We start from the raw sequence: 26,898 nt of genomic DNA, 5'->3' as shown, positions 1-26,898 counted from the left end.
TATACATATACATATACATATACAACTCTTAAACCTAACCAATGATATGCACTAAAGCACTTAGTGTACATGGATAGGTGAATTAGGCAACAAGTTACCTTATTGTCATTATTAACTATTAAGTCTTATAGTTAGTTTATCCGTTTAAGCTAAGTCTATTCGGCCCATATACGTATATATATATATGTACACATATATGTATAGAAGGCTTACCGAGCTAAGCACCGCTTCCTAACGCACTTAGGTACTTTATAATACATAAATAAACGCATTAATTATCTACTTACACTAATAGATGAATTTGAAGCCTAGTTATGTATTTCCATAATATCATTATTTACCGAACTCATATTCATGTATATGTCCATATATATATATATATATATATATACCCACACATGCAATGATTAACAAGCTTAGACCTAATCCATTAGTATACATAAACACTATGTGGATATGATTAAGCGAATTAGTTACTATGTTGTTGCACAACAAATTTATAATACACCTATAGGTTCTATAAGTCTTCTAACTTATATTTGCAAACCTAGGGTTCATTGAGTAATTTACAGTTCTTTAACATTCTTATTAATTACTAACCATTTTGTATAGTTTGTCTTTCATTCACTAAGTTAACAATAAATATACATATATATTTTAGTCACATACATGTACATGTATACATATATACATATACACATACAACACTTTAAGCTAATTCATTAAGTCTTTCAAACCTAGAACTTTAGTGACTTATACTTAAAGATCATCTTAATGTCTTCAATTACATTAGCATAAATCCATAATCCATTTATATAATCACTTTACCTATTCATAAGTTTATTCTTTCTTTATACAAATGTATTTTATTTACTTGTTTATATTAATTTCTATCCATACACGTTTTTATTATCATTACTCACATAGTGTCTCCATAATCAACTAATGGTAATGGAATATCTAACAAAACCATTCTCAAACTTCCATACCCATAATTAGTCAACTATAACATCAAGGCCCCAGCTGGTATCAACTTCAACTCCACACAATCACAATCAAACAACCCATCTTTATAAATGGCTTGGCCTAAAACCTCATTACATAACCACAAATCAGCCTCATTCAGCCATCCCCTTCAACATCTTCCAGAAACCCTAAATTATATCTCCAAAATTACCACCTCCAAATCCACCACCCAAAGCATTACACAACCAAACTAAACAAACCACCCAACCTTAGCATATTAAACACACATAACCGGCACTCAAAACACAACCAACGCCAATAGATCTTCCAACAACAACAATCCATTCAACCACACACGGCCACAACAAATCCAGAATTTCTAACTAGATTAACCCATAAAATTGCCCCTACCATTCCAAACAATATCCCACAAAACCACTCCTCAATCAAAACCAAACCCAAATCAGTACACAAAATCAACCGGCCAAACAGTAGAGAAACCCCAAATAAAATCATGAAACCCTAATTTAACAATTCACAAATTAATCCACAAAATTATAGGATTTACACCTTGGGGATTTTCCTCAACAAATCTGCCGGAAAACGCCACTGGCAGCCACCGGAAATTCACCGGAAAACAGCCATAGAGAACCGGGTTTTCTTCTCAGGTCTGGCGGGTCACTGGGTCGCGGGTTGTACCGTTCTGGGTCACGAATCTACAGGGTTAGGCCGGAAATCGCATCTCAGGCCACCGATTCATCACTGGTTCGCCGGAGTTCGTTAATGGAGGATCGGGTCCGGGTCTCACAGTCACTGGTTCACTAGGAATCGTCGGGTTCAACTCAGGGTCACGAGTCTCGGGTTTTCTGGGCTCACGGGTTGCCGGAAACTGCTACTGGGACTGTCGGAAAACTCGCTGGAAATTGATACTGGAGGATCGGCTTCGTCAGAGGATCCCTGAACGGCCGGCTCTCCCCCTGAAACTCTCTCTGATCTCTCTTCTCCCTCTCGACATCTCCCTCTCAATCTCTCGAACTCACTCTCTCGTCTCATCTCACTGTGTGTTCGGGTGGGTAGAACCGAGAAAAAGGAAGAAGAGTTGAAGAGAAAAGAAGAAAGAAAGAAGAAACAAATGGTTGTGGGCTACTGTCTACTGAGAAGAAGAGAAATGAGAAAAAGAAAGAAAAAAAAAAAAAAAGGAAAGGAAAAGGGGTAAGGGAGAAAAAGGTGAAAAATTACTGAAATGCCCATCAACTTTAATTCTTTTATTTGTTAATTGTTATTTAACCCCCACATTAAATCTAACTACATTTTACCCCTTACCTTAAACTCTTTATTTCTTTCAATTATATAAACATAATCACTTAAAATTTATTATTAATCTCATCTATTTAATAAGCATAATTTATAACTAGTAAATCTCCTATTTATTTCTTGGTCTTTACAAACCGTTGTCGCATTACCTGCAAGTAATAAAAACAATTAACCTATATAATATTATATGCAAATTTAAACAAGTAATGAGAACAAATTAAAAATAAACCTAAGTGTATACATAATATGAACCATACCTGCAGGCGCACTACTAACAGATGACGTACTACCTACGTGTGCAGGTGAAGACTGCTGAGCACTAGGGCATACGAACGATAATCCTGTAGAGGACATGAAGGCCTCAAACTGTCGCATGCGCTGCTCCATAGCATCAAACTGTCGTATGCGCTGCTCCATGCTGTCAGCCCGCTCTCTCTCGGCCCACACTATGCCCTCCAACCCGTCATTCCTCTCTCTCTCCGCCAGTAACATGATATCCATCTCCGCAATTTTGTGGGCAGCCCAATCCTGAGACGTGCCCTCGGCCGGTCCCCCTCGTGTGCGGGCCCTATACGAGAAACAAGTCCCACGAACAGGAGTAACGTTCGGCCCAACCTGCCGAACCCTACCCGCATACTCGGGTCGCCCAACCGCCTGCTCGTAGGCGTCGCCAGGTGCCCAACGCACCGTATCTGATGAGACTGGATCCGTGGCAGCAGGATCAGTGGACAAACTCTGTGTCATCCGCTCCTGTACGTCGTCAACATACAATACACTGGTAATTAATAAATACTTTATCACACGCATAACTAATAAATATTAATAACATAGACCAGTAGCATACGCATAGGTCCCGTGTCCGCTCGTTCAGATAATTGCCGTCCTTCCTTGTGTGCGTCTTCACAAACGACTCGGCGCAAGTGGGGGGCGTGCCAAATGTAGATGCCTGTCGCCATACAGTTTAAATATATAACAAACATTGGATATTCATTTAATGTTAAGAAAGAACAATTACGCACAAAGATGAATTAAAACATTTATATATTGTTTCATACCTCATCGTGATTAAATCTGGCATAACTTTTGGACCCCAGACTATGGGGGATGTCATTCTGCTCCCGCAGCCGCTTCATTCGTTCAGACCTCGCCTTTGCATTGAACATTCCGAAAAATAAATTAAATAATTGACACACTTAATTACTTTTGTGCTATGATTAAATGAACAGTTTATCAAAAAAACACAACATTACAGTAATACAATCAAAGACCTACATACCCTATTTCTCTCAGTGCACCACTCGTGCAGTACGTCCTCCACATCCGTTTGGTCATACTTATCAAAAAACCTATCTAGCATTCTCGTACGTATTGTCAATGGCGTGTCACCGTCTCGAATATATAGCTGGGTCCTCAACTTCGACTTCCACGAACGGTGCTCAAGGCCCATATCACCCCAGAATTCGTTCTGTGCCAGGCACAAGTCAACGGATACGGGTACATAAAATTCTTGCTGTACATTCAATTTAAGGATTAATTTTACCAGTTCAACTAAAACTTAATCTTAACTTTAATTTCACTAAATACATATATTAGTTTCATAAACATACCATTATGGCATCCCACATAGCCCGCTTAATCTGCTTATCTACCTTTGCCCATTCGTCCCGCAAGTGAATGTGGGACCCGCTCCGTAAAAGCTTGCCCGCAGCCCGTCTATAACGATTGCATGCTCGTCCCAAGGGTTGTGTTGCAGCATTGTACTGCAACACAACTTTCTTCCCCCTCGGGAGCACCCAATTTCTCTCTGGGTCCCTAATCACCTCAAAATAGATACTCCCGTCTGGGTTATACCCTAGTCAAAAAATATAAAACGTTAATATTAAAAAACACTAAATAACTTAATTATATTAATAAATTAAAAATTCAATTTAAATATTATACGAACTTACTAAATAAAATTTGGTAACATAATATAAGATATAATGATGTATAAAAATGTACTTACCCATCAACCGAATCTGGTCGATCCCTATGAGCTCGGTCGCTGGGTTGCCCGCATGCTCCTCGCCTACCTCATCTGCCGGGTGAGGCTCATCATCATGATCGTCATCCAAAGGCATATCCTGGGGGACATCAGGGGCCAACTGATCAGGACCCAACATCACATCGTCCCCCTTATAGGATATCTGGCTCTCCCCCATATCTGGGTCCTGACTCTCCCCAGAAAGCGGCAACTAGCTCTGCCCATAAACAGGCACGTGGCTCTCCCCAGGTGCCGGCCCTTGCCCCCTGCCGGTGCCGACATCTGTCCCGACCGCATAGCCGACATAGGCATCTCCCCCAGCTGTGACAGCGGGAATCTGTCATCCTGAGTCTCACTATCGGGGTTGATTGGCATAGGTGGTGTAAGGGGGTATGGATAGTATAGCGGGAATCTGCTCGGATCATGACACTCTTGCGCCCACCATCGATCAATATGACCCGGTGAGGTGATCCACAACTGCGAGAACGCCGAGTATTGAGAAGGAGAATATCCAGCTGCGCTCGTCTGGCCGAGATCTGACCTGCTCATCCCCACCGTACCCGGGGCCAATGGTCTATAAACGGCGTCCGGGTGGTGTGGCCACGGTGCAGTATGTAGTGCCGCTAACATCACCGGTGTGGACGTAGTCAAGTATGGAGAAGGAGAATATCCAGCTGCGCTCGTCTGCCCGGGATCTGACTAGCTCATTCCTGCCGTACCCGAGGGCAATGGTCTATAAACGGCGTCCGGGTGGTGTGGCCAAGGTGTGGTATGTAGTGTCGCTGACATCGCCGGTGTGGATGTAGTCGTGCAAGGCACGGGTAGGCGTGGTGCACGATATGCGCAAGCAAGGGGTCTCTGGTCTATCGAAACCTGGGAACAAATATAGACTGTAACGCCTCGCTTTTACAAAAAGCGTCAGTGAAAATTTTCAAATTTCCACAAGACATTACTAACTTATCAGAGGTAATTATTGGCAACGGAATAAATGTAATATGAATTGGGAATAGGTTGACACCTCAGAGCTACTACTGAAATACCTCAAAATATATATATATCATGAGTCAGTCAGCATAATTATACAGACAGTAATACCAGTCATGCCACACAGGGCTAGATAATTATACAAGCCAAAATCTATATATATAACCGGAGAATTATAAATATTGTTTTAAGTTAGGCTAATGGACTATAACAGGGTAGTCCCAAAATATAGGCTATCCAGCCTTACAAAACTGAACCAGGAACCATCTATGTGTCGGGATAGTCCTGATAATCCTCTTCTTCTTCATAGCCTGAACCATTACAAGTACCATACAAAGAGAAGAAAACAACATAAACACTAAAGTAAGTCCGCTGTTTCCAATAATAATATGAGTGCTGATTTATTTAGTTAATGCAACATAATGCAATGGCCATATAATCACATGTATATGCAGAATATAATCCATGATCGCGAGTCATAGACATAAAATGAACATAATGTAATCATAAAGCAATGACAGTCTTAAGTGTAGAGTTTTAGGTATTTCCCTTTTTCCACTACTCTGTTGGCCTTGGAACGTTTAGCGTGTTATTTGAAACCTAGGTTTCCTCACTTAACTTTTAATTATAATCTTTGGGAGCCTTGGCTCCTGGAAACCTTGGTTTCCCTGGTGACCTTGGTACACCAGTTTTTGTATTTATTAATCTTTTTAGGTATCTCCTCGTTCACTGAGAACCTTGGAACTCATGTGAAGCCTCGCATACCCACCGTGGATCTCGATCCAACAGCTTGTTATTAGACAGGTTATTAAAATAATAAAATATGCAAAATCACATGCGCAAACAAGTAAATAAAACAGTAAACATAACATTATAGGAAAGTCAACCAGCTTCGTCCTCAGTAAGTATAGAGATACTTACTAGTTTCTGCTCCAAATATTTTCCTTTACAACTGCATAACAATCATTATATGATGATAGCGAATGAATAAAGTATTCTTATGAAATCATTATTACTACCATATTTCTTCCTATAAATCGCAACGGCTACCGAATTAAACATGATCTCTTATTTATCTATTTTAATGCTTACACACCAACTCTTGTACTACTAGAATTATCCATCACATAATATACTTTAAAAAATAAGAATACATTGTCATATAATCAAGCACACATATGATTTTACTCTTCTTTAATTCACATCCTTATAACACACCTAAACATTGCTCACCTTTTTTTTCTTTTAATATATATATATATATATATCAAAACCTCAACATATTTACTCTCACACTTACATTTCTTGATTCATTTTTAAAACACAATTTTCCCATTCTAAATTATTAATCTCATGTAGTAAATACTCATCCATATGTTTACACATATACTCACATGTAAGCTAGCCAACTTTTCATATAACATGCATAATTAAAAACAAGAGCAAGTCATGATTTCAAATAGCAATAGAACTACTTGATCTTATGAGAAGTTTGAGGGAGAAAATACTCACCCAAAGTTCCTCAATGGCTTAGAGAGTGAAGGAGAGTTGCTGTCCAAGAAAGTTCCACTTGCAAAGCTTGGCTTCTTGGTCTCAAAACAAAGGAGGTTTCCACTCACACTCTACTACTGATTTGTGGGAGAATGAGGGTGGTTTTTGAAGCTTAATTGGGCTTGCTAGGTGCTGGAAAGTGGGGTGAAAATGGAGGACTTTCGTGCTACTCTTTCAGCACTAGAGTGAGAGAGAGTTTTGGCTATAGTTTTGTTTCTCCTTTATGAAAATCAACTCCCCATGCAACCTATATATAGTACTCTTGAAGGGCTGAGATTTAACCAACAAATCATCATCCCAATGGCCAGATTTGAGCCAACCAACACCTCAAATTCTTAGCTCAAATCTCCTAGGTTACTATTCCATATCTTGGCCCATGATTGCATGATATCTAAGGAAATCTAGTTGGGCTTCAACCAAAATGGACTAACTAGGCTAACTAAATGTGGACATGATCGTTTGGCATCAAGTACCACGTGTGGGTCCCAAGTTATTAGGTGGAAAGATCAATTTTCGCAGCTGGCGGAAACTGCACTGCACTGGGCTAAGTTGCTCGATCAAAAATAAAGTCGCTCGATCGACTTCGACCTATAGTCGCTCGATCGACCAGAAAGTCGCTCTATCGACTAACCTCAGTGATCCAATTCTCTACATGCATAACTATGTAGCTTAATTAAACTAAGAGCAATTCTTAAGTCTTATATTTATGCACATATTGATATCTTAAGTGGGTTGTCTTTTCCGGGTATTACATAGACAAATCAATTAAAATTCGTATTAGGAATATTAAAAAAGAATATGCATATTATACAATGAGCTCTATGCAAAATAAGAAAGTATTTTGAGTTTAAGTGAATTGTACCAACAATAAATATAGCAATCATTGTATAACAGGAGCTTCAATCGGATCAATGTCGGGCCTGTCGTGATCTAATTCATCATTCATATGATTCAGGTCATTAGTGGGTAGTACGAGCGGTACACACTCGTGATATGCATTATCTGCATCACTACCACAACTAAAAAAACGCAGTTTCTGGACGGTTTTAAACCGTCCAGAAATTGGAAAAAACCGTCTGGAAAAGGGTCCAGACGGTTTTTTCTGGACGGTTTAAAACCGTCCATGAAAATGCGTCGGCATTTAAAATTGCGGACGGTTTTACTAAAACCGTCCGCAATTACGGACGGTTTTTTACAAACCGTCCAGAAACTATTGCGGACGGTTTTATCCAAACCGTCCGTAAAATTCCATACGGTTTGAGCCCAAACCGTCTGCAATTTAGATTGTACAAACCAAAAAAATTCTGGATGGTTTGGGCCCAAACCGTCCAAAAATTTTTTTTTTTTTAATTTTTTTTCCCCATACATATATTTAATTTCTGGAAAAAAAAATCCCTAATACAACAAAATAACAAATCCATTTCCAAAATCCTAAATTCATCTCCAAAGTCAATACAAATTCAAATCCAAAAATATTTGGAAATTTTAACTATTTACAACAACAGTCAAAATAAATACATACTTAAAATGAAAAAAACATAAAACCTAAATTCCATACATCATTAATTATAGTCATCAATGTATGCAAGCCGACCCAAAGGAAAATCCGGTTTTCGACCTTGTGTGCATCTTCTTCATTTATGCTTTTATGTGTTTGTTGCAATAAGTATACAAATCCCAAATTGTTAGTTAGGAAAGAATCATCTTTATGAAGCTAAAATTAACATGTTACAAGGTGAAAATTAACTGCCTAGATTAACATTCATCCTCAATCATAATACAACTTATAATATGAAACTAATTAGAAAACAATTTTTGCAATCAGATACAAGTTTCTAAATGTTTGAGACAAACAAGAACAAGAGAACGAAGTGAAATAGCCATCTACTCGGAGGGCTGAGAGGTTGAAGAAAAAAGGATAGGTTAGTAGCTAAAAACCCATGCATTACTTCTTTTTTTTCTATTCGTTTAAAAAAAAAAAACAAGCATTTCATCACAGGTTTAGGCATGTTGTATCTGTGGTAGATGGTTGATTAGATTTATACCATAGTGGGTACAGTTTTATACTTTGAATTCAAAAGTTGTATTACATCGTGTACAGTGAAAGCATACATGGGTATTGGAACTTTCCTGGGTCTGACTCCCTAAACATGCAACTCTTTTTTCTTTTTTGTTTCTGGCAAGATAAGAGTTGCAAGTCTTTAATTACGAAGGTTATAAAAAAAAAAAAAAAAAAAAAAAAAAAAAAAAAAAAAAAAAAAAAAAAAAATTCCTGGGAAATACAAGGAAAAACCAAAAATACAAAGAGCAATACTTCCTACAACCACCTCAAACTAACAAATACAATACCAATGAAATGCATTAATTGATTGTCTTATAGGGACTTCAACCCTTGTTTCCTTCATCATGGAAGGCTAAGAAATTGCTAACTATCAAGTCAAAAAGTAATAATCTCATGTATCACTACTCACAAACAGAAGATCAAGATCTCCTTCACAGCTTCTGTGAAAAAAAATATATATATTCTTTTTCTTATTTGGGTTTCACTCACCATTTTTTTTTATTAATTATTATTTGTTTCAATCACCTGGTCTGGATTTTAATAGACCTAAAATAAGAAAGTTTACTTGAAATTTGTAACTTTTAATTTGTTAGAACAGTTTTCAGTCTAGTAAATTTAAAAAATTAACACTTCATACATTTCTATTTACTTTTGAGAGATTTTTTGTCATATCATACTAGGCAACCACAACGATGAAAAATGACTCATGACCATAAATAGTTTAAAAATAAACCAAGTCCAATAAATTTGAAAGTAACACAAAATAAATCAAGTTCAGCTCACCTTCTTGGTTGTTTCCCATTGATGATTGTTTTTCTGCCATAATCATTGCGACCATACGTTTGACGGCTGCCAGCTCTTCTTGTTGCGCTTCATACTTGTTGTTTTGCTCTTGCAGTTTGATGTTTGTCGCTTCGTACAAATTCTTCAAACGTTCCATCTCAGCAGCCATCTCTAGTTCTTTGGGAGTAGGCGCACTAGAGATCAATCCTTGTCCGGAGGTACTGTAAGAGCTTGATTTCCCGGGAGTTGGCCCTAGCCCCAAGCCACGCACACGACCGGAATGTTCTCGTCCTAGCACTTGTGCACATGCATCATTCTGCGACCAACGGACTAACCCCTGTGAACACACTCGTTCTGTAGGCGACTGATTCTCGATAATCTCTCTCATCTTCGCCTGCACATAATGTCCAAGGGTGAAAACGTCTGTAATAGAACTAATTTAAATTACATATTTACCACTTACGATAGCTTCCCCAGCCGCTGCATTCACAGGGTTTCCATCTTTCTTGGTATGCGAGACAATGAACATATCATCTCGGTTCGGTGTTTCTCCCATGTCTTCCTCCTGCATTATCATTAACATTATCAGTTACAAGCTTATTATCTTACTACAATACGTACATGCCGTAAACGTTTATCTACTATACGTACCATTTCTCGTGCAACTTGTGCGATACTCTTCGATCCCAGAGTGTGAAGAAATACATTTTGGGCACGGCTTGTCTTGGCCTTCAACGCTCTCTCCTATAAATTTGGTAATGTTAATATGTAGCATATTTCTTCAACAAATTTAATAAATAAATAAATGTATATACCATATCAGCCGAAGACAACCACGTATCAACTTGCATTTCAAAGTCTTCAGAATCGAAGACTGCCACTGCCGAAGCCCTACTGATCACAGACTCTAAGGTATCACCCTGTTTCAAATTTAGACCGCTCTTGATCTCGTATCTGTATTGCCTTCTTTTCATTGCTAGGTCCTTCAATGTTAATTTCTTAATTTGATCAACGAGGTGGACAGGCTCAAAATGAAATTTTTTCTACACCAAAAATGAAATCAACGCAAGTTAAATTTAAAATGTAGGACTACAAAACTATAAATAAGTGATAGACATGAAAATAAATCGTTTCATACCGTTAGGGTGTGCCACATATCTTCCTTCTCTTGCAATGGTAATTTCCTCCAGTTACCATGCAACTTTACAAATCAACCATTTCTGATGATCTTCCCACAAATCCTTCTAAATTTCTCGACCCCCGGGCCGGTTGGTTGGCACAACGTGTTGAACTCGATCACCACCTTTTCTCCAGCAGGTATGTGCCATATGTCCTTAGGACTACCAACAGTCCTAACATTCTTTCTACCCTGCTCATCTGCAAACCATTAAATAAATTTATGTCACACTTGATTATCACTAATTAGTAGAATATTATCAAAGTATTTGATAAAAAAAAAAAAAAAAAAAAAAAAAAAAAAAAAAAAAAACCAAAATTAATTCATACCTATTGTGTAAATTTTCCCACCCCGTAACATACGTGGCACCCGAGTAGTCGGAATTTATCGGCCCTTGTGTCTCGTCAGGGTCCTGTGCCATATCGTCTGACCCTACAACTGGTTGGTCATCAAGTGCATGCTGAAAAAGTACGTCCCCTTGTGTCTCGTCAGGGTCCTGTGTCGTTTCGTCTGACCCCACAACCGATTGCTCATGTCGTACAAGCTGAGAATCTATGTTCCCTTGTGTCTCGTTAGAGTCCTGTGTCGTATCATCTGACCCCACAACCGATCGCCCCTCTGATGTGCGGTCCATAGGCGTCCAAAAATCATTTCCTGATTGCGGCTTCCATTTTTTAGGGGCCATGTCTATCTGCAAACACATTAAAATGAGTCACATTTCATACAATATAAAATATACAATATGCAGCATGCAAAAACGACATGCTTAAAGAATTAAATTGAGACAACTATAAGTAAATCCTTCTGGACACCCCATGTATTTAGATTCTATTTAATAGTTTAACCATATTCATACATACAATTATTATGTTGCTTCGGTGGCCGGTACATCAATACGTGCACAATCAAAGTCATCAAAACCAACGTCCCCCGTCACGTTGACGTTGAAAGGCTCATGCTCATGATAACTATCAGCCTCGGCCCCGTCATCACTTTCACCACTGCCAACATCGTACACATTTCTTGGTTTTGTCCTTACAGCAACAGCCCAATTTGGATTTTTGGGATTCTCGACATAATACACTTGCGATACTTGATTAGGTAGTACAAACGGATCATCAGTGATTCGCGCACCCGTGTGTATTAGGTTCTTGAAATTTACCAAATCGAATCCATATTCGTCCTTTTTGTATCCCTTATTCGGTTGAATGTCGGCCCAATCGCACTTGAAAAGGACATACCGCGTCAAGTCGTAGTATGTAACCTCGATTATTTGAGTTAGCCTACCGTAGTAGGTGGGACCATCTTCAGTGGTGACACACAATCCACTGTTTTGACTTTTTTTCTCTTCGTCGACATCCAGGGTGCGGTACAACACGCTGTTAACCACATACCGCTTACATTCGACAGCATCGAACATTGGGCCTTTGGCATGACTAACAAGTTTCTCTCCTAATGTCATTCTCTCCGCCTCGGTCAACTTATCAACCTGTGATTTAGACACCTTATTTAAAAATCAAAGTTTCATGATGCTGTTATAGGTAAATAATTATTCAAACCAACAATTTTCTTACGTATGACTTGTACCAGCTACAGAATTGGTCTCGTTGTTGCTTCAGCAACGATTGATGCGAGGTACGTTCCCTATTGTTTTGTTCCATTAACGACTCCATGTGCATCCTATACGTCAACAACATATGATGTTGGTTACTTTTCATTGTATTTAGCAACTAACAATATCTAACAATAATGTGACTCACGTGCGAAATTGGAGGAAATCATCAGAGTTGAATAAAATATATCGATGTACTTGCTCCAACGTGCAAGTATCAAGTTTAAACCAATTGGTCGCCCCTCTTGATTCATCTTGGTATCTTGGGGTCTTATTGTGAACCGTTGGCGCGTTGACTAAATACCGAGAGCAAAATGTCAACAATTCGTCTACAATGTAACCCTCTGCAATAGACCCTTCGGGTGCGCCCTTATTACGAACACTACGTTTATATCTACCAAGGCACCTACATTAAAGTTAGACCATGAGATTGCCATATAAGAACAAACCTTAATTTAACAAAATTTTAACATTACCTCTCAACGAGATACATCCACCTGTAGTGTACCGGTCCACCCAGTTTGCATTCACGTACTAAATGTATGCTTACGTGCACCATAGATGTAAAAAAACCCGAAGGAAATATTCGTTCCAATTTGCACAATATTATAGGAATTTGATTTTCAAGACGATCCAGATCTTCCACCCGCAGTGTTTTTGAACAAATATCCCTAAAGAACCCACATAGCTCGATTAAAGGCCTCACAACATCATCCGATAAGGTTCCTCGAAGTGCAATTGGCATGAGTTGTTGCATGATTATGTGATTGTCATGACTCTTCAAACCCCCAACAGTACATTCCTTGAGCTTCACACCACGTGACACATTTGAAGAATATCCATCTGGCACTCTAACATCATGTAACACTTGCAGAAAGTCAGTCTTCTCTTTTTTCGTCATTGTGAAACAAGCTGTAGGCAAAAGTGTTTTGCCGTTTTCCGTGGTAAATGGATGAAGTTCTGGTCTCAATTTCATCTTATGCAAGTCTTGACGTGCTTCTTTGTTGTCTTTGGTTTTACCATTCATGTTCAATAGCGTGCCAAGTATGTTATCAACGATGTTTTTTTCTGTATGCATCACATCAATGTTATGGCGTAGTAACTAATCTTTCCAATACGGCAAATCGTATAATATACTTCGCCTCTTCCAATCAACTTCTCCAGGCAGTAGCTTCTGTCCGGTCCTTGCCCGATTGACAACACATTCTAATTGTCGGATGATCTCATCGCCATTCGGCACATTGGGAGGACTACCCATTTCCTGCGCACCATTGAATCGTCTCTTATTTCTTCTCCATGGATGATCAAGAGGCAACCATCGCCTATGTCCCATAAAGCAGAACTTTTTACCATAAGTTAGCCACGTTGATTGCGTTTCATGCATACAACAAGGACATGCTTTTCGTCCATGTGTACTCCAACCTGACAAATCACCATATGCCGGGAAGTCATTTATCGTCCACATCAAGGCCGAACGCATTGTAAAATATTTTCTCGAGGTTACATCAAAAGTCTGTACCCCTACTTCCCATAGTTTTTTCAACTCACTTACAAGGGGAGCTAGGTACACATCTATATTCTGTCCTGGTGCACTCGGACCAGGGAGAATCAAGGTTAACATAAAATACGGCTGCTTCATACACATCCAAGGAGGTAAATTGTAAGGTACTAATATTACTGGCCAAGTACTGTGACTAGAGGACATGTTCCCAAAAGGATTGAAGCCATCTGACGCTAAACCTAGCCGGACATTTCGCGGGTCTGATGCGAATATTGGGTAACTGAATCGAATGCCTTCCATGCTTCTCCATCTGCCGGATGCCTCAACACACCGTCTTTTGTACGGCCTTGAGTGTGCCACTTCATATGTGGCGACGTATGATGTGACATAAATAACCTCTGCAGCCTTGGTATTAGAGGAAACCAACGCAACACTTTGACCGGCTTCTTTTTCGAACATTTTATCGACCCATCTTCATTAATTAAGTTATCCTTCCACCTTGACTCATTGCAGAATGTACATTTGTCTAATTTTTCATTTTCCTTCCAAAACAACATACAACCATTGCTACAAGCCGATATCTTCTCATACTCAAGGCCCAAATCCTTCAAGTATTTTTTTGCCTCGTATGTGTCTTTAGGCAGCAAACTTGCATCTGGATGCATTAGTTCATTAATGAATTCAAGCAACATGGAGAACGATGTATTGCTCCAACCACCCATACACTTAATACTAAATAGGCGCACAATAGCTCCCAATTTGCTATGTTTTGTATTTCCATGGAGTGGCGTATCGGCATCCTTTAGCAATTCTTCTAACTTATTCGGCACCCTGGTAGAGTCTTCAATTTCAACATCCACGGGCTCAGCTTCGGCTTCGACTTCATCTCGCACTTGAGACCCACCGGCTTCTACACAGATATCGTGCATCACGAAAACATCATTAAGCATGTCTTGCATCCCACTGGACCCCCCATGTAGTGGAATGCCATCCACTTGAAGCCTCCTGGGAGCTTCATGTATTATCTCGCTCTGAACAGGAGGGACAAGTGATTCCCCATGCATTATCCACTCAGTGTAACCCTCAATAATCCCAGTACCTGATGTTAAATGAGCAAATACGACTTCACTGGACCATGATTTGCCCAACAAACACTTCTTACAGGGGCACACAATGACCTCTTTTCTACTCTCATGTTCACGTGCAAATTTCACAAATTTCATAACCCCGCGAATATACTCTCGCGAACTTCACGGCAACTTCATCCAACTCTTGTCCATCTTCCTAACTACACCATATAAAGAAGAAAAAGATATTGAAAACTGAAAAGACATGGATACAATCATGCATTGGTGGTCTTTGTGGTATGACAAGTCCAATATGGTCCAATAATTGTAATTTGTACCTCATGGATTTATATGGTGGTACAACAAACAGCCTTTCTCTTTTTACTTGGATTTATTTGTACCTCATGGATTTATAAGGTTTTGGGCAGGTTTTTTTTACTTTAGCCTAGAGAAAAGAAGAATTAATTGATGAAACTAACTTTTGAACTCTTTGCATTAAAAATTTACTTTAGCCTAGAGGAAAGAAGAAAAAGTATGAAAGAGAAAGAATATTAAAAAATCTTTAACTTTTACTTTTGTACTCTTTAGATTTAGAGAGCATTATTGACATGAGTTAAATTTAACATTGAGTATAGAGTTTGTTAAATAGTGTATTTTGTTAAAATTTTAGAGAAAAACTAGAAGTAGAAAGTTAATTATGAATGTTCTAACACCATTAGAGCTCTCAAAATGAGCTCTATATATTTGGTTTTCCTCTACTAATTTTTAACAAATTTTACTATTTAACAAGCTCTTTATCAAACGTTAAGTTTAACATTTGTCAATAATCCTCTTTACATTCGAAGAACCAAAAAAGTAAATGTTATAATTTTTTAATATTATTTCTTGCATTTAAAGAACAACAAAAATATTTTATACCGACAACCTTTTTTTTACTTTGCAATTTCTACTCCAACCCCTCTATTATCTTTAATTATCTTCTCTTACTTACATCAACATATTCCTTTCCAAAGAGCTATTTATACGTATCGCACACCCAAACAAGCTTATTTTGAAAAAACCTAAAACTTTTTACGGACACGAGCTAGGTTTGAAGTTAAATTTAAGCTTCGTTTTATTAAACACTAACAACTATAAATAAGAGAAATACAACGACATAGACTTAAAAGATGAACTCCTACGTATCCTACTTGTATGTAGATAAACTCTTAACCGTAGCTATTATGCAATAAACTATAAACTCAAAGTTTGGAGGGGTACCCCTCCAAACTTGTATACCTATGCCACTAAATTAGACCAACAAACTTTAAAAAAAGTAATACTTGACTCTTTCAATTACCACTCCGTTACGGTTAACATCCTTCAATTCATTATTATTTTTCGTTAGATTGAAAGGAAAATGTCTTCCGTAACATGCATGATACTTTTTTTTGGACAAAAATTGCCCAAAATATTCCCTTTTCTAAGATTTCTAAGTGTAATAGGGTGTAAGTTTGAAGGATGTGTTTAATTTGTAGATGCAATATTCTCTCTTGCAAATTTAGTCTCCGCATTACTTTGAAGCTTGTACGTGCATGACAACAAAGGATATCTAGCTAGTACAATGATCACGCATGGGTAAACGAAGATTACAATAATATGAACATATATAAACGATTCGTGGTAAACAGGATATGCATCATAAAAAGCCAAATAGGCCCATCACCTCTAAATAAACTTATTCCAAATCATTTCATCGTTTTAATTTCAAAATCAAACCATTTAATGACCAAATCTTTATTCCTCAATCAATTAAAAATTCACATTAACTACCAAAAAAATCCTTCGCCCAAATTAATCATTTTAGCACCTTTAAATTCCTTCTCAGCAAAATTAGAAGCCAAAAATAAAATCAACCAGTAATTGTTCCAATTATTTCAATGATTGAAATTGAAGCCTAAAACAAATTTTATATTTACCTAAATAACTGTAAAATATACAGAATATACTCTTAATATACCCAACCGATTTCATCTCCAACAAACCCAGAATTTAACACAGAAAAATCAATTCAACAAACAGAAAATCTCCAAATTGCCCAAACGGAAAAACAAAAAACCAACAAAATAAAAATACAAATAACCAAGTCCAATAAATAATTGCAAATTATAGCAAGCGAGGAAAAAAATCAATCAAACCTTTAATCCGGGCGTGGGCCGGAGTACGTCGGGAAAACGGGCGTGGGCTAGCTGAGACGCGTCGAAACGTCGCCGGAGAAGATGATGTAGGGCCAGCCGGGGTCGACTTCTAGAGAGATGGCGCCGGAGAAGACGATTCAGGGCCAGCCGGCGGGATCAGTTGGGAAATATCGAGAGGGACCGGAGGGATCAAATACGCGCGAGCCAGAGAGAGATAGCTAGGGGGGAACTGAGCTAGAGAGAGAGAGAGAGAGAGAGAGAGAGAGAGAGAGAGAGAGAGAGAGTGCCAGAGAAGCGGAGGAAGAAGCTATGGCAGCCGGCTGGGTGTGTTCACGAGAGAGAGCATGGATCAAGAGAGAGCATGAACTGAGCTAGCTAGGGATTTCTACAATTAGAAATTAGGTCTAGACGGTTTTAGAAAAACCGTCCGGAATTATAAAATTCCAGACGGTTTTTATAAAACCGTCTTTCTATTTAAAGACGGTTTTGATATAACCGTCTGGAATTTTCTAATTCCAGACGATTTTTTTAAACCGTCTATATTATTATAGACGGTTTGAAAAAACCGTCTATAATAATATAGACGGTTTTAATATAACCGTCGGTAATTATAAAATTACAGACGGTTATATTAAAACCGTCTGTGTTTTACGGAAGGTTTAAAAAAACCGTCTGTGTTTTACGGACGGTTTAAAAAAACCGTCCGTAATTTTATTTTTCAGACGGTTTAGTAAAAAAACGTCCACAATATTTTTTTTTATAGACGGTTTTGAAAACCGTCTATGAAAAAACCGTCCATAAAATCCGGTTTTTTAGTAGTGTACTCCCTTCCCCCTGACCAACATCGTACACGTTGCGCGGTTTAGTCCTCACGGCACAAACCCAGTTTGGGTTCCTTCCATCCTCAACATAAAACACTTGGTCTACCTGAGATGTAAGCACGTAAGGCTTGTCGGTAAGCAGTTCTCCCCTGTGGACGAGGTGAGTGAAGTTGACAAACACTAGGCCATAATCGTCGAATCTGAATCCTCTGTCCATCGTGGGGTCCGCCCAATTTCACTTAAATAGGACGTACGTAGTCCTATCGTAGTACTCGACCTCAACTACATCGGTTAACTGCCCGTAGTAGTTTTCGCCTTCAACGGTTGGCACACATACGCCGCTGTTCTGAGTCCTCCTTCCCACATCATGGGCTAGCGTGCGGAACAGTTTTCCGTTTACCACGTACCTGTTATACTTCACTGCTGTCTCCTTCAATCCTCTATTGCGCATAACCAAATTCTGCCCCAATTCCTCCCTACATTGATCGTCCAGGCCATCAACCTATGTTATCATTTCATATATTAAAAGAATACATCAGTTAATAGCGGCATATTGTTAAACCCTATCTTAAAATGACACTAAACATAGGTAAATATTACATACGAAAATACCGCTATTTCCTTACATATGCGCGGTACCACTCGCAGAACTGCTCATGATGTTGGGCTTCAATTAGAGAGTTCGTAATGCAACCCTTAACGCATGATCGCCTAATAGCGTCTTTGTGCATCCTACATTCATCGGATATAATATTAGAACTAATTATTATTAATAATTTTATTTGAATCCGGTTCAAATTGTAAACACTACTTACATCCGCAAATTGAGAAACTCTTCAGAGTTGAACACAATATAACGATGAATCTGATGCATCGTCAACCGGTTCAAGCTAACTCGCGTTCCCGCCCCCTTGGAACCATCAGGATTTCTCAGAGGTCTGTTGTGGAAGGTTGGTGCATTTTCTAGATATCTCGAACAGAACGTTACTAGCTCGGTTGCTATGTAACCCTCCGCAATGCACCCCTCAGGAGCCGCTTTGTTGCGCACATTCGACTTGAAACCCCCAAGGCTCCTGGTGCACACACATAAACATTAAGGATTTGTCCACGTTTAAGGAACCAATTACATGAATATATATATATATATATATATATATATATATATATATATATATATATATATATATATATATATATATATATATATATATATATATATATATATATATATATATATATATATATTCTGCGAAATTTTACCTCTCTGCTGGGTACATCCACCTATATTGAACGGGTCCGCCAAGTCTACACTCGCGCACAAGATGCACGACCAAATGGACCATGCTAGTAAAAAACCTAGGAGGAAATACCTGTTCCAGCTTGCACAGTGTGATACAGACGTCACCTTGCAGTCGGTCTATCTCATCTTGAGTTAGCTTGGTCGAGCATATGCCTCTGAAAAATGCTGACATCTCAACGATAGGTCTAACCACTTTGTCTGGCAGTGACTGACGCAATACAATTGGTAGAAGCTGTTGCATCAGTATGTGGCTGTCATGACTTTTTAACCCTGAAATTGTACGATCATTCATCCAAACACACCGTGAAATGTTCGAGGCATATCCGTCTGGAACTCTCACATTTCGAAGAACCTTTAAAAAGCTTTCTTTATCCTCCCTAGACATCGTGTGACAAGCCGCGGGTATATATGTTTTACCATTTGCGGCTGTGAATGGATGCAATTTAGGTCTCAACCCCATTTCCTGCAAATCCAGCCGAGCTGCCAGGTTGTCCTTCGTTTTCCCTTTGATGTCCAAAATAGTGCCAAGTATATTGTCCATGACATTTTTCTCTATGTGCATGACATCAAGATTGTGCTGAAGCAAATTGTCCTTCCAGTACGGCAATCTGAAGAAAATACTTTTCTTCTTCCACACAACATCATCAGCACCCCGTGCACCCGTCTTCCGCTTCTTCAGTCTCGTCTTACCCGCGTTCTCATCCCCAAATGCAACTCCGTCCAACTGTTGGAGGATCTCGTCCCTGCAAGGCACATCAGGAGCACATTCTAACTTCTCAGTCCCATCAAACGTTCTTCTGTTCAGCCGCCACAGATGTTCAGTTGGCAAGAACCTCCTGTGTCCCATGTAACAAAATTTACAACCGTTCTTCAAATGTTTAGAACGTGTCGACTGCATGCAACAAGGACATGCCTTCACACCTTTGTTAGGCCAACCGGATAAATCTGCATACGCCGGGAAGTCGTTTATTGTCCACATCAACTGAGCTCGCATATTGAAGTTCTCCATCTTCGCAGCATCTACTGTTCGTACCCCTACATCCCACAGCTCCAACAGCTCATCAATCAGTGGCTGAAGGTAGACGTCGATATCCATACCAGGTGAGCTCGGTCTGGGGATAACCAGAGACAGGATGAACGACGTCTGTTTCATGCACATCCAAGGAGGCAAATTGTATGGTACAAGCAATACGGGCCATGTGCTGTGAGATGTGCTCATGTTCCCAAATGGATTGAATCCATCTGCTGTCAGTCCAAGCCGCACGTTCCTACTGTCTGCCATAAAATCTGGATGTAGAGTGTCGAACAATCTCCATGCCTCACCGTCGGCGAGGTGCCTCAATACGTCGTCCCTAGTGCGGCCTTCTGCATGCCATCTCATATTGTGCGCAGTGTGCTCCGACATGAATAACCTCTGTAGCCGTGGGATGAGTGGAAACCATCTCAACACCTTCACTGGACATTTTTTCCTCGACGATATTACCTCACCATCCCGATCTAAATGTATATCAGCCATCCACTTAGATTCTCCACATACGGTGCAGGTATCTAGGTCTTTATTGTCTTTCCAGAATAACATACAGTCATTACGGCACGCCGGAATCTTCTCATACCTGAGACCCATGGAACTGAGAAATTTGGTTTAATTATGCATTTAGTACTATATATAGACATAAACCTTAACACTAAGTGTATATACCTATTATATATATCTATAAACCCTAACCCTAAGTGTATATACTATATATAGCTATAAACCCTAACCCTAAGTGTATATACTGTATATAGGGTATATACAAGTCGTTATAAATGTATATAGTTTCGGCACGCCGTTTACATGCATGCATGCATATATTATATATATGTATATAGTATTATGGATAGGATTTTTAACTTTGTTATGTTGCATTTTATTTTTTTTCTTAACGTAGATGGTTTACAAAACCAAACCTTAATTTGGTGTTATAATATATATACCAAACCTTTTTTTTTTTATGCTTACAATTTGATAAAATTCATAAATCAACATTATGGGACTTGAGCTGGTGACAAATACTGTTTTCACCCCCGTGGAGTGAGTTAGTCACAGTTTGATACACTTTTGAACATTGAACTGGATCAAATGATAGAAGCATGCAAAATTATATTTGTATAATGTATGCTATAATGATCGGGACCACAAGGCCAACACATTGAGATGGATGTTCTATTTGACAAGTTTGGTTTCTCTGCAGGTGTAAATGAAGTACACATCATGGTAACTAACTTCGGGGAAAAAAAATGAGAGGTATATCATTCAAAATTGATATATTAAAAAAATAAATTAGATATAATTTAAATTATATATATATAATTAATTGATGTAAATACAAATACAAACACAAACCCATGCAACCCTAAGTGAATGTACTGTACACATTGCTAAACCCTAAGCCATAAAACTAAACCGTAAACTATAAATTAAAACTAAATCCTAACCCTAAATTTAAATCCTACCACTAAGTATATATATATACACTTTACTAAACCCTGACCATAAAATAGAACCCTAAAACCCATAATCTTAAGTGTACATACTATATGTAAGCCATAAACCCTAACCTTAACCCTAATCTTAAGTATATGTACTATATATAGCTATAAACCCTAACCCTAAATATATATACTATATATATAGTTATAAACCCTAACTCTAGGATCAAATGATAGTTCGACTAAGTTTTGAACATTGAATTGGATCAAATGATAGAGGCATGCAAATTTATACTTGTGTAAGGTATGCTATAATGATCGGGACCACAAGGCCAACACATTCAGATGGATGTTCTATTTGACAAGTTTGGCTTCTCTGCAGGTATTAAAATACACGTGGCCAACTGTGCAGTTAGTGTCAACCAGATCCACCGCGTGTATTTACGTGGCCACTTGCACGTGGCCAACAGTTCGCCACGTGTACAGTGACCATACACGTGGCGAACTGCAAGTGGCGAAAAACTATTTTTTTTTGTAGTGATCAACCTGCATGTAAACCCTAAAACATAACAATAAGTACAATACATACTATATATAATTATAAACCATAACTAAATATAGCACAAATCTAAGGTTGGGGTATATAATAAGAATTTTTAATAAAAATAAATTCAAAAAAATTTAAATACAAGTATTTATTTGAATACTGTACAAAACTAATTAGTTTATAAACTCTAATTTGGTATAGTGTACATAGTAATATTATCATTTACATACTATTTGTTTGTTTTTTTTTTTTTAAAAAAAAAAAAAGAATTCCAAAAATATTTTTTAAAAAAACACCAGTTGGCCACGTGGCGTACTTACATGTGGCCAACAGAATGCCACGTGTATTTAAATCCACATGGCCAAATTCAGCCACGTGTATTTTTACATGTGGCCATCTCGCCACATTGATAAAATACACGTGGCCAGATGGTCACGTGTATTCATACACGCGGCCAATTGGCCGCGTGCATTTATACACGCGGCCAATTGGCCGCGTGTATTTATTACACGTGGCCAATTGTTTTTACGCCACAGATGGCCACGTGGCCAGTAAAAGACGTGGCGTTCTGGCCACGTGTCTACAGTAGCTGGTATTGTAGACACATGGCGATTTACAGTTTTTTTGTAGTGCATGATCGAACTGTTGTATCAAAGGCACTAAGCTTCAATGTACCTTGATGCGGCATTAACGATTTTTAGTAATGCTAAGGTCTTTGTATAGTTAAGCAAGATGCCATTGTTTTCCTGCTTAAGGCCTATGTGTATGCGTGAATCCGTAAGGGAGTAACCATGTGCATGTATGTCTGAGCCACCGAGCAAAAGTATTATATGGTAGATGGGTCTATATGTAGAAGCTTCCAAAGTGGGATGACGGGAACTTCTATTTATGTTCAAAGCTACATAGTGTGCTTTCATGTTTTCTGAGATATCAATGTTTACTTTACCAGCTATGATATTGCTTTCAAGGGACGGATTTTCATAACCTCAAAACGTAGCGGTCTAGTAAATGTATGATAAAAGGAAAAATCGGTTCTTTGCGAAAACTCAGTGATTTTTATACTGCTGAGGTCATGGTTTGTTTTATATTGAAATGGTAAACTCATTCTTTCACCTGTGCAGATGTGGTAACCCTATAACCGTGCAGACATTGATGCTTTGGTTGCAGGTTCAGCAAATCTAGAGGACGACCCTATAGCTCTGTACCTAGGGTACTGCGACTGAGGCATTTCGCTGGCGTCGTAGCTGGGTTGGACATGGATGTCCTATTTTGGTAGTCTTTATATATGGCTCGTGCCCTGTGTGACACATGTAATTTGTAGAGTGAGTATTTTGGTATGTAATTAGAGTATTGTTATGTTAAATCTTAATTAGATAGATGTTAAACAGCTCTCCTTGTTGTATAACAGTTATGTTTATATTGATGTATTTCCGCTTATGATATGTGTTCCATTGCACATTGATTATTGTTCTTCCGCTGTTAGATGTAACTCAGATTATCAGGTACATATTATGGGATGTGTAACATATGTTGGCTGAGCAACAAATAGTCATGCCACAGTGATGATCCGTTTGTATGTTTTAAAAATAAAAAATAAAAAATAAAAAAAATAAAAAAAAAAAACAAAAAAGGGGTTGTCACATACCTAGTCCCAGGAACGACTTTCTTGGGATCACCACGAAGCAACATGAATGAATCATATTGAAATGCTTGAAGATAACGACCAAGATTTATGGGATAAGGTTTGATCTTATAAATCCCTAGCATGGCGCAGAAGGAATCTATCCCATTCTTCCCAGGATGGACTATTATCCGCAGCAAAACCCTATCCCGGGTTTTTCGGGATAGACTCTTATCCCATAAAATATGGGATAAGAAACCTGATATCTATCTATTATCAGTTGGAAGGGAGTGTCCTACCTAAACTGGACTCCCAAGAAGATAAGTCTGATCCCATGCAATCTAGGGATCAGACTCCAAATAGAATTACATCAGAGCACTCCAGTAGTCTTAGAACTATGCCTATAAGTATAAGCTGCTGCCCCAAGTATAAAATTATGCTCAATCTAATCTCTGAGCTTACTCTATTCTCAATACTCCTAAAATTGTCTATCAAAACTGTTTATTATTTTGCAGATCTTGAAGAAGGCAAATCTAAAGGCGACACATCACCATACCTGAAGCTGTACCAACACAAATCAACCCATCCATTGTGGTAGTTGAGTTTAGCAATGTGAGCTTCTTGTCTTGTAAATATCTGGTTTACATAAATATTTTATTTTCGGCATAGATTAGCTAAAATGTTAAGAAAATATTAATGGGTCTGCTAGTGAAATTAGCTACAGAAAATTATTGAAACTAAGAATTTTAGCTGAAGGTGGAATGCAATGGGTTGTCAGCAGCAGTTGCTCTATTTCTCTTTGGTTTTGATAATTGGCATCCCTTTAGGCCTCTAGCTTGCAAAACGGGTGCCAGGTTTATGTTGGACATTGATATATATATATAGGGGAAAGGACAAAAGTTGCTACAATATAGTTAATGAGGGAGATAGCTAGTTATCAAGAAAATTAGTTCCATTGCATATGCTGATTGCTGGGGTTAACAACAGCTCCTTTAAACCCCCTCCAAAACCTCTCTTTAACAAAATATCATTCGATCTTCTCAGCCAAAGAAGAAAGAAAGAAAGAAACACCAATATTTCACTCTCTCTATCCAAGAAGATGCTCAAAGCCTTGTTCCCCCGCAAGAAAACCTCGCGGCCCTTGAAGGATTACCACTCAGACTGGTTCAAAACCCTGAAGAACACCCTCCTACCCCTCCTCCGCTCCTCCATCTCCGATTCCTCTCCCACCCTCCTATCCACCCACGTGGAAATGCTCCACCACCACATCCAGTCCTACTACCACGCCCTCGACCTCGCCGCCTCCCATGACATTGCTCAGCTCCTCTTCCCCGACTGGCGCAATTCCCTCGAGAAGCCTTTCCTCTGGCTCGGCGATTTCCATCCCTACCTCTTCACTAACGTCCTGCGTTCATTCCTTGGTGACACCGACACCGATGACAAAAACAATGTTTTCCTCAAAGTGGGTGGAAAGAATTGCGAGTTTTTTGACAAACCGTGGGAAATTGCCATGGCATGGAAAGCCCCAAGTAAAATCTTGATGTCCCGGATAGATCAGATTGAGTGTGGACTAAGGCTGATGGTGCCCGCATTGGTGGACCGCGTGAGGAATGCGCAGGGGGGCTTCATGAAGCGCGTGGTGGAGCATTGGGTCTGGTGCGAGGGGAAGAGGGACGCGGCTAGAGCATTGATCGGGGACGCGGTGGCAGCCGAGATGGAGGAGATGGTGAGCGTGTTCTTGGACGCCAATAGGCTCAGGAGGAGCGTTCTCGCGGAGATTATCAGTGCCACAAATGTGTATCAGGCGGCTCTCTTTCTTGTAGGGCTTGCCCAATTCATTGTTGGGTTGAGGGACCCTGATTTGCTCGGGGAATTCGAAAGGTGCAACACGCCTCTCAACAAACCAACCCGTGCTGGCGCGCTTTGATTTTTCTATTTATTTTGTTCCCGTCTTCTCAACTTTCTTGCATATCTTGGAGCAGGGCAGAGTTCTTCTCAACAAGGATTGCTTTTGCTATTGTAAATCATGTCTTTCGGTAATTTTTTTTTTTTTTTTGGTCTATTTATCATCAGTTTTCTCCTATTATTGTAACTTCGCCCTGGAACAATGTTTTTATCAGGGCTTGATCTGCAAATAGTTCTGTGTGAGGCTTGCTTCTATGTCTTGGGTACGGACTTGGTGTAATTTCTCAAGGGGATCTGAGTGGAAAAATGTGTCCATCTTTCATCTTGTAAGCAGTATTTTGATTTTCTTTCCCCGAGTTTGCTAAACTCTGTTGTTGAATCTCAGATATGCTTAGTAAGTAAAGATTGAGATTGAGATTGAGATTGAGACCTGGTTAATGCTGAAATCTGTCCGTTTCGGTAAGCCCCTCTGATGCTGTAATTCTTTAAGGTTTTATTCAATTTATTTTTATTAACCATTTACCAAAAACAAAATCTTTTATGCTCCGTTTGTTTCGGCGTAACATAATTTCTAAAAAATGATTTCGGTATTTTACGGTATTTGATAGGGGCGAAAATAATAGTCAACAGAAATCATTTTCAGTTCGATCATAAAAGTTTTTTTAATTTTTGGAAAACGATTTACGATTTTTAAAACCGTTAATCGTTTTCCGAAATTAAACTATTTGTTCTTGCATGCACGTTTAATATCTGATTGTCAGAATTTAGCAATTGTCGGTCGTTGGAAACCAGCTGGTGCCGAAGTCCGGCAACATCCGATCGCCGAAAACCTGCCAGTGCCGGAATCCGGCGACATTCGGCCACTGTCGCCAGATGCTAGCAGACCAAATTCCGGTCGGATCTGGCCAAAACGGCAGGAATCCGGCTGGATCTGGACGGATCCAGCCACTGATCTGGCCAAATTTGGCCAAAACGTCCAGGATCCGGCTGAATCTGGACGGATCCTACCGGATAT

At 39.0% G+C, this 26,898-nt stretch overlaps 2 protein-coding genes across 2 annotated transcripts; one reads left to right on the top strand and one right to left on the bottom strand.

Moving 5' to 3' along the window:
• Positions 1 to 14,212: 14,212 nt before the first annotated feature.
• LOC133853879 (uncharacterized) lies at positions 14,213 to 15,196 on the bottom strand. The gene has a single exon (XM_062289900.1). The coding sequence runs from the start codon at positions 15,194 to 15,196 to the stop codon at positions 14,213 to 14,215; it is 984 nt and encodes a 327-aa protein (XP_062145884.1).
• Positions 15,197 to 24,945: 9,749 nt separating this feature from the next.
• On the top strand, positions 24,946 to 26,302 carry LOC133855061 (protein INAPERTURATE POLLEN1). The gene has a single exon (XM_062291357.1). It carries the CDS (start codon positions 25,078 to 25,080, stop codon positions 25,903 to 25,905), a length of 828 nt encoding a protein of 275 aa, XP_062147341.1. The 5' UTR covers positions 24,946 to 25,077; the 3' UTR covers positions 25,906 to 26,302.
• Positions 26,303 to 26,898: the final 596 nt, after the last annotated feature.

This window comes from Alnus glutinosa, chromosome 13 (genome assembly GCF_958979055.1).
Source record: "Alnus glutinosa chromosome 13, dhAlnGlut1.1, whole genome shotgun sequence".
NCBI lineage: Eukaryota > Viridiplantae > Streptophyta > Magnoliopsida > Fagales > Betulaceae > Alnus > Alnus glutinosa.
This window is presented reverse-complemented; position numbering and strand designations above follow the sequence as displayed.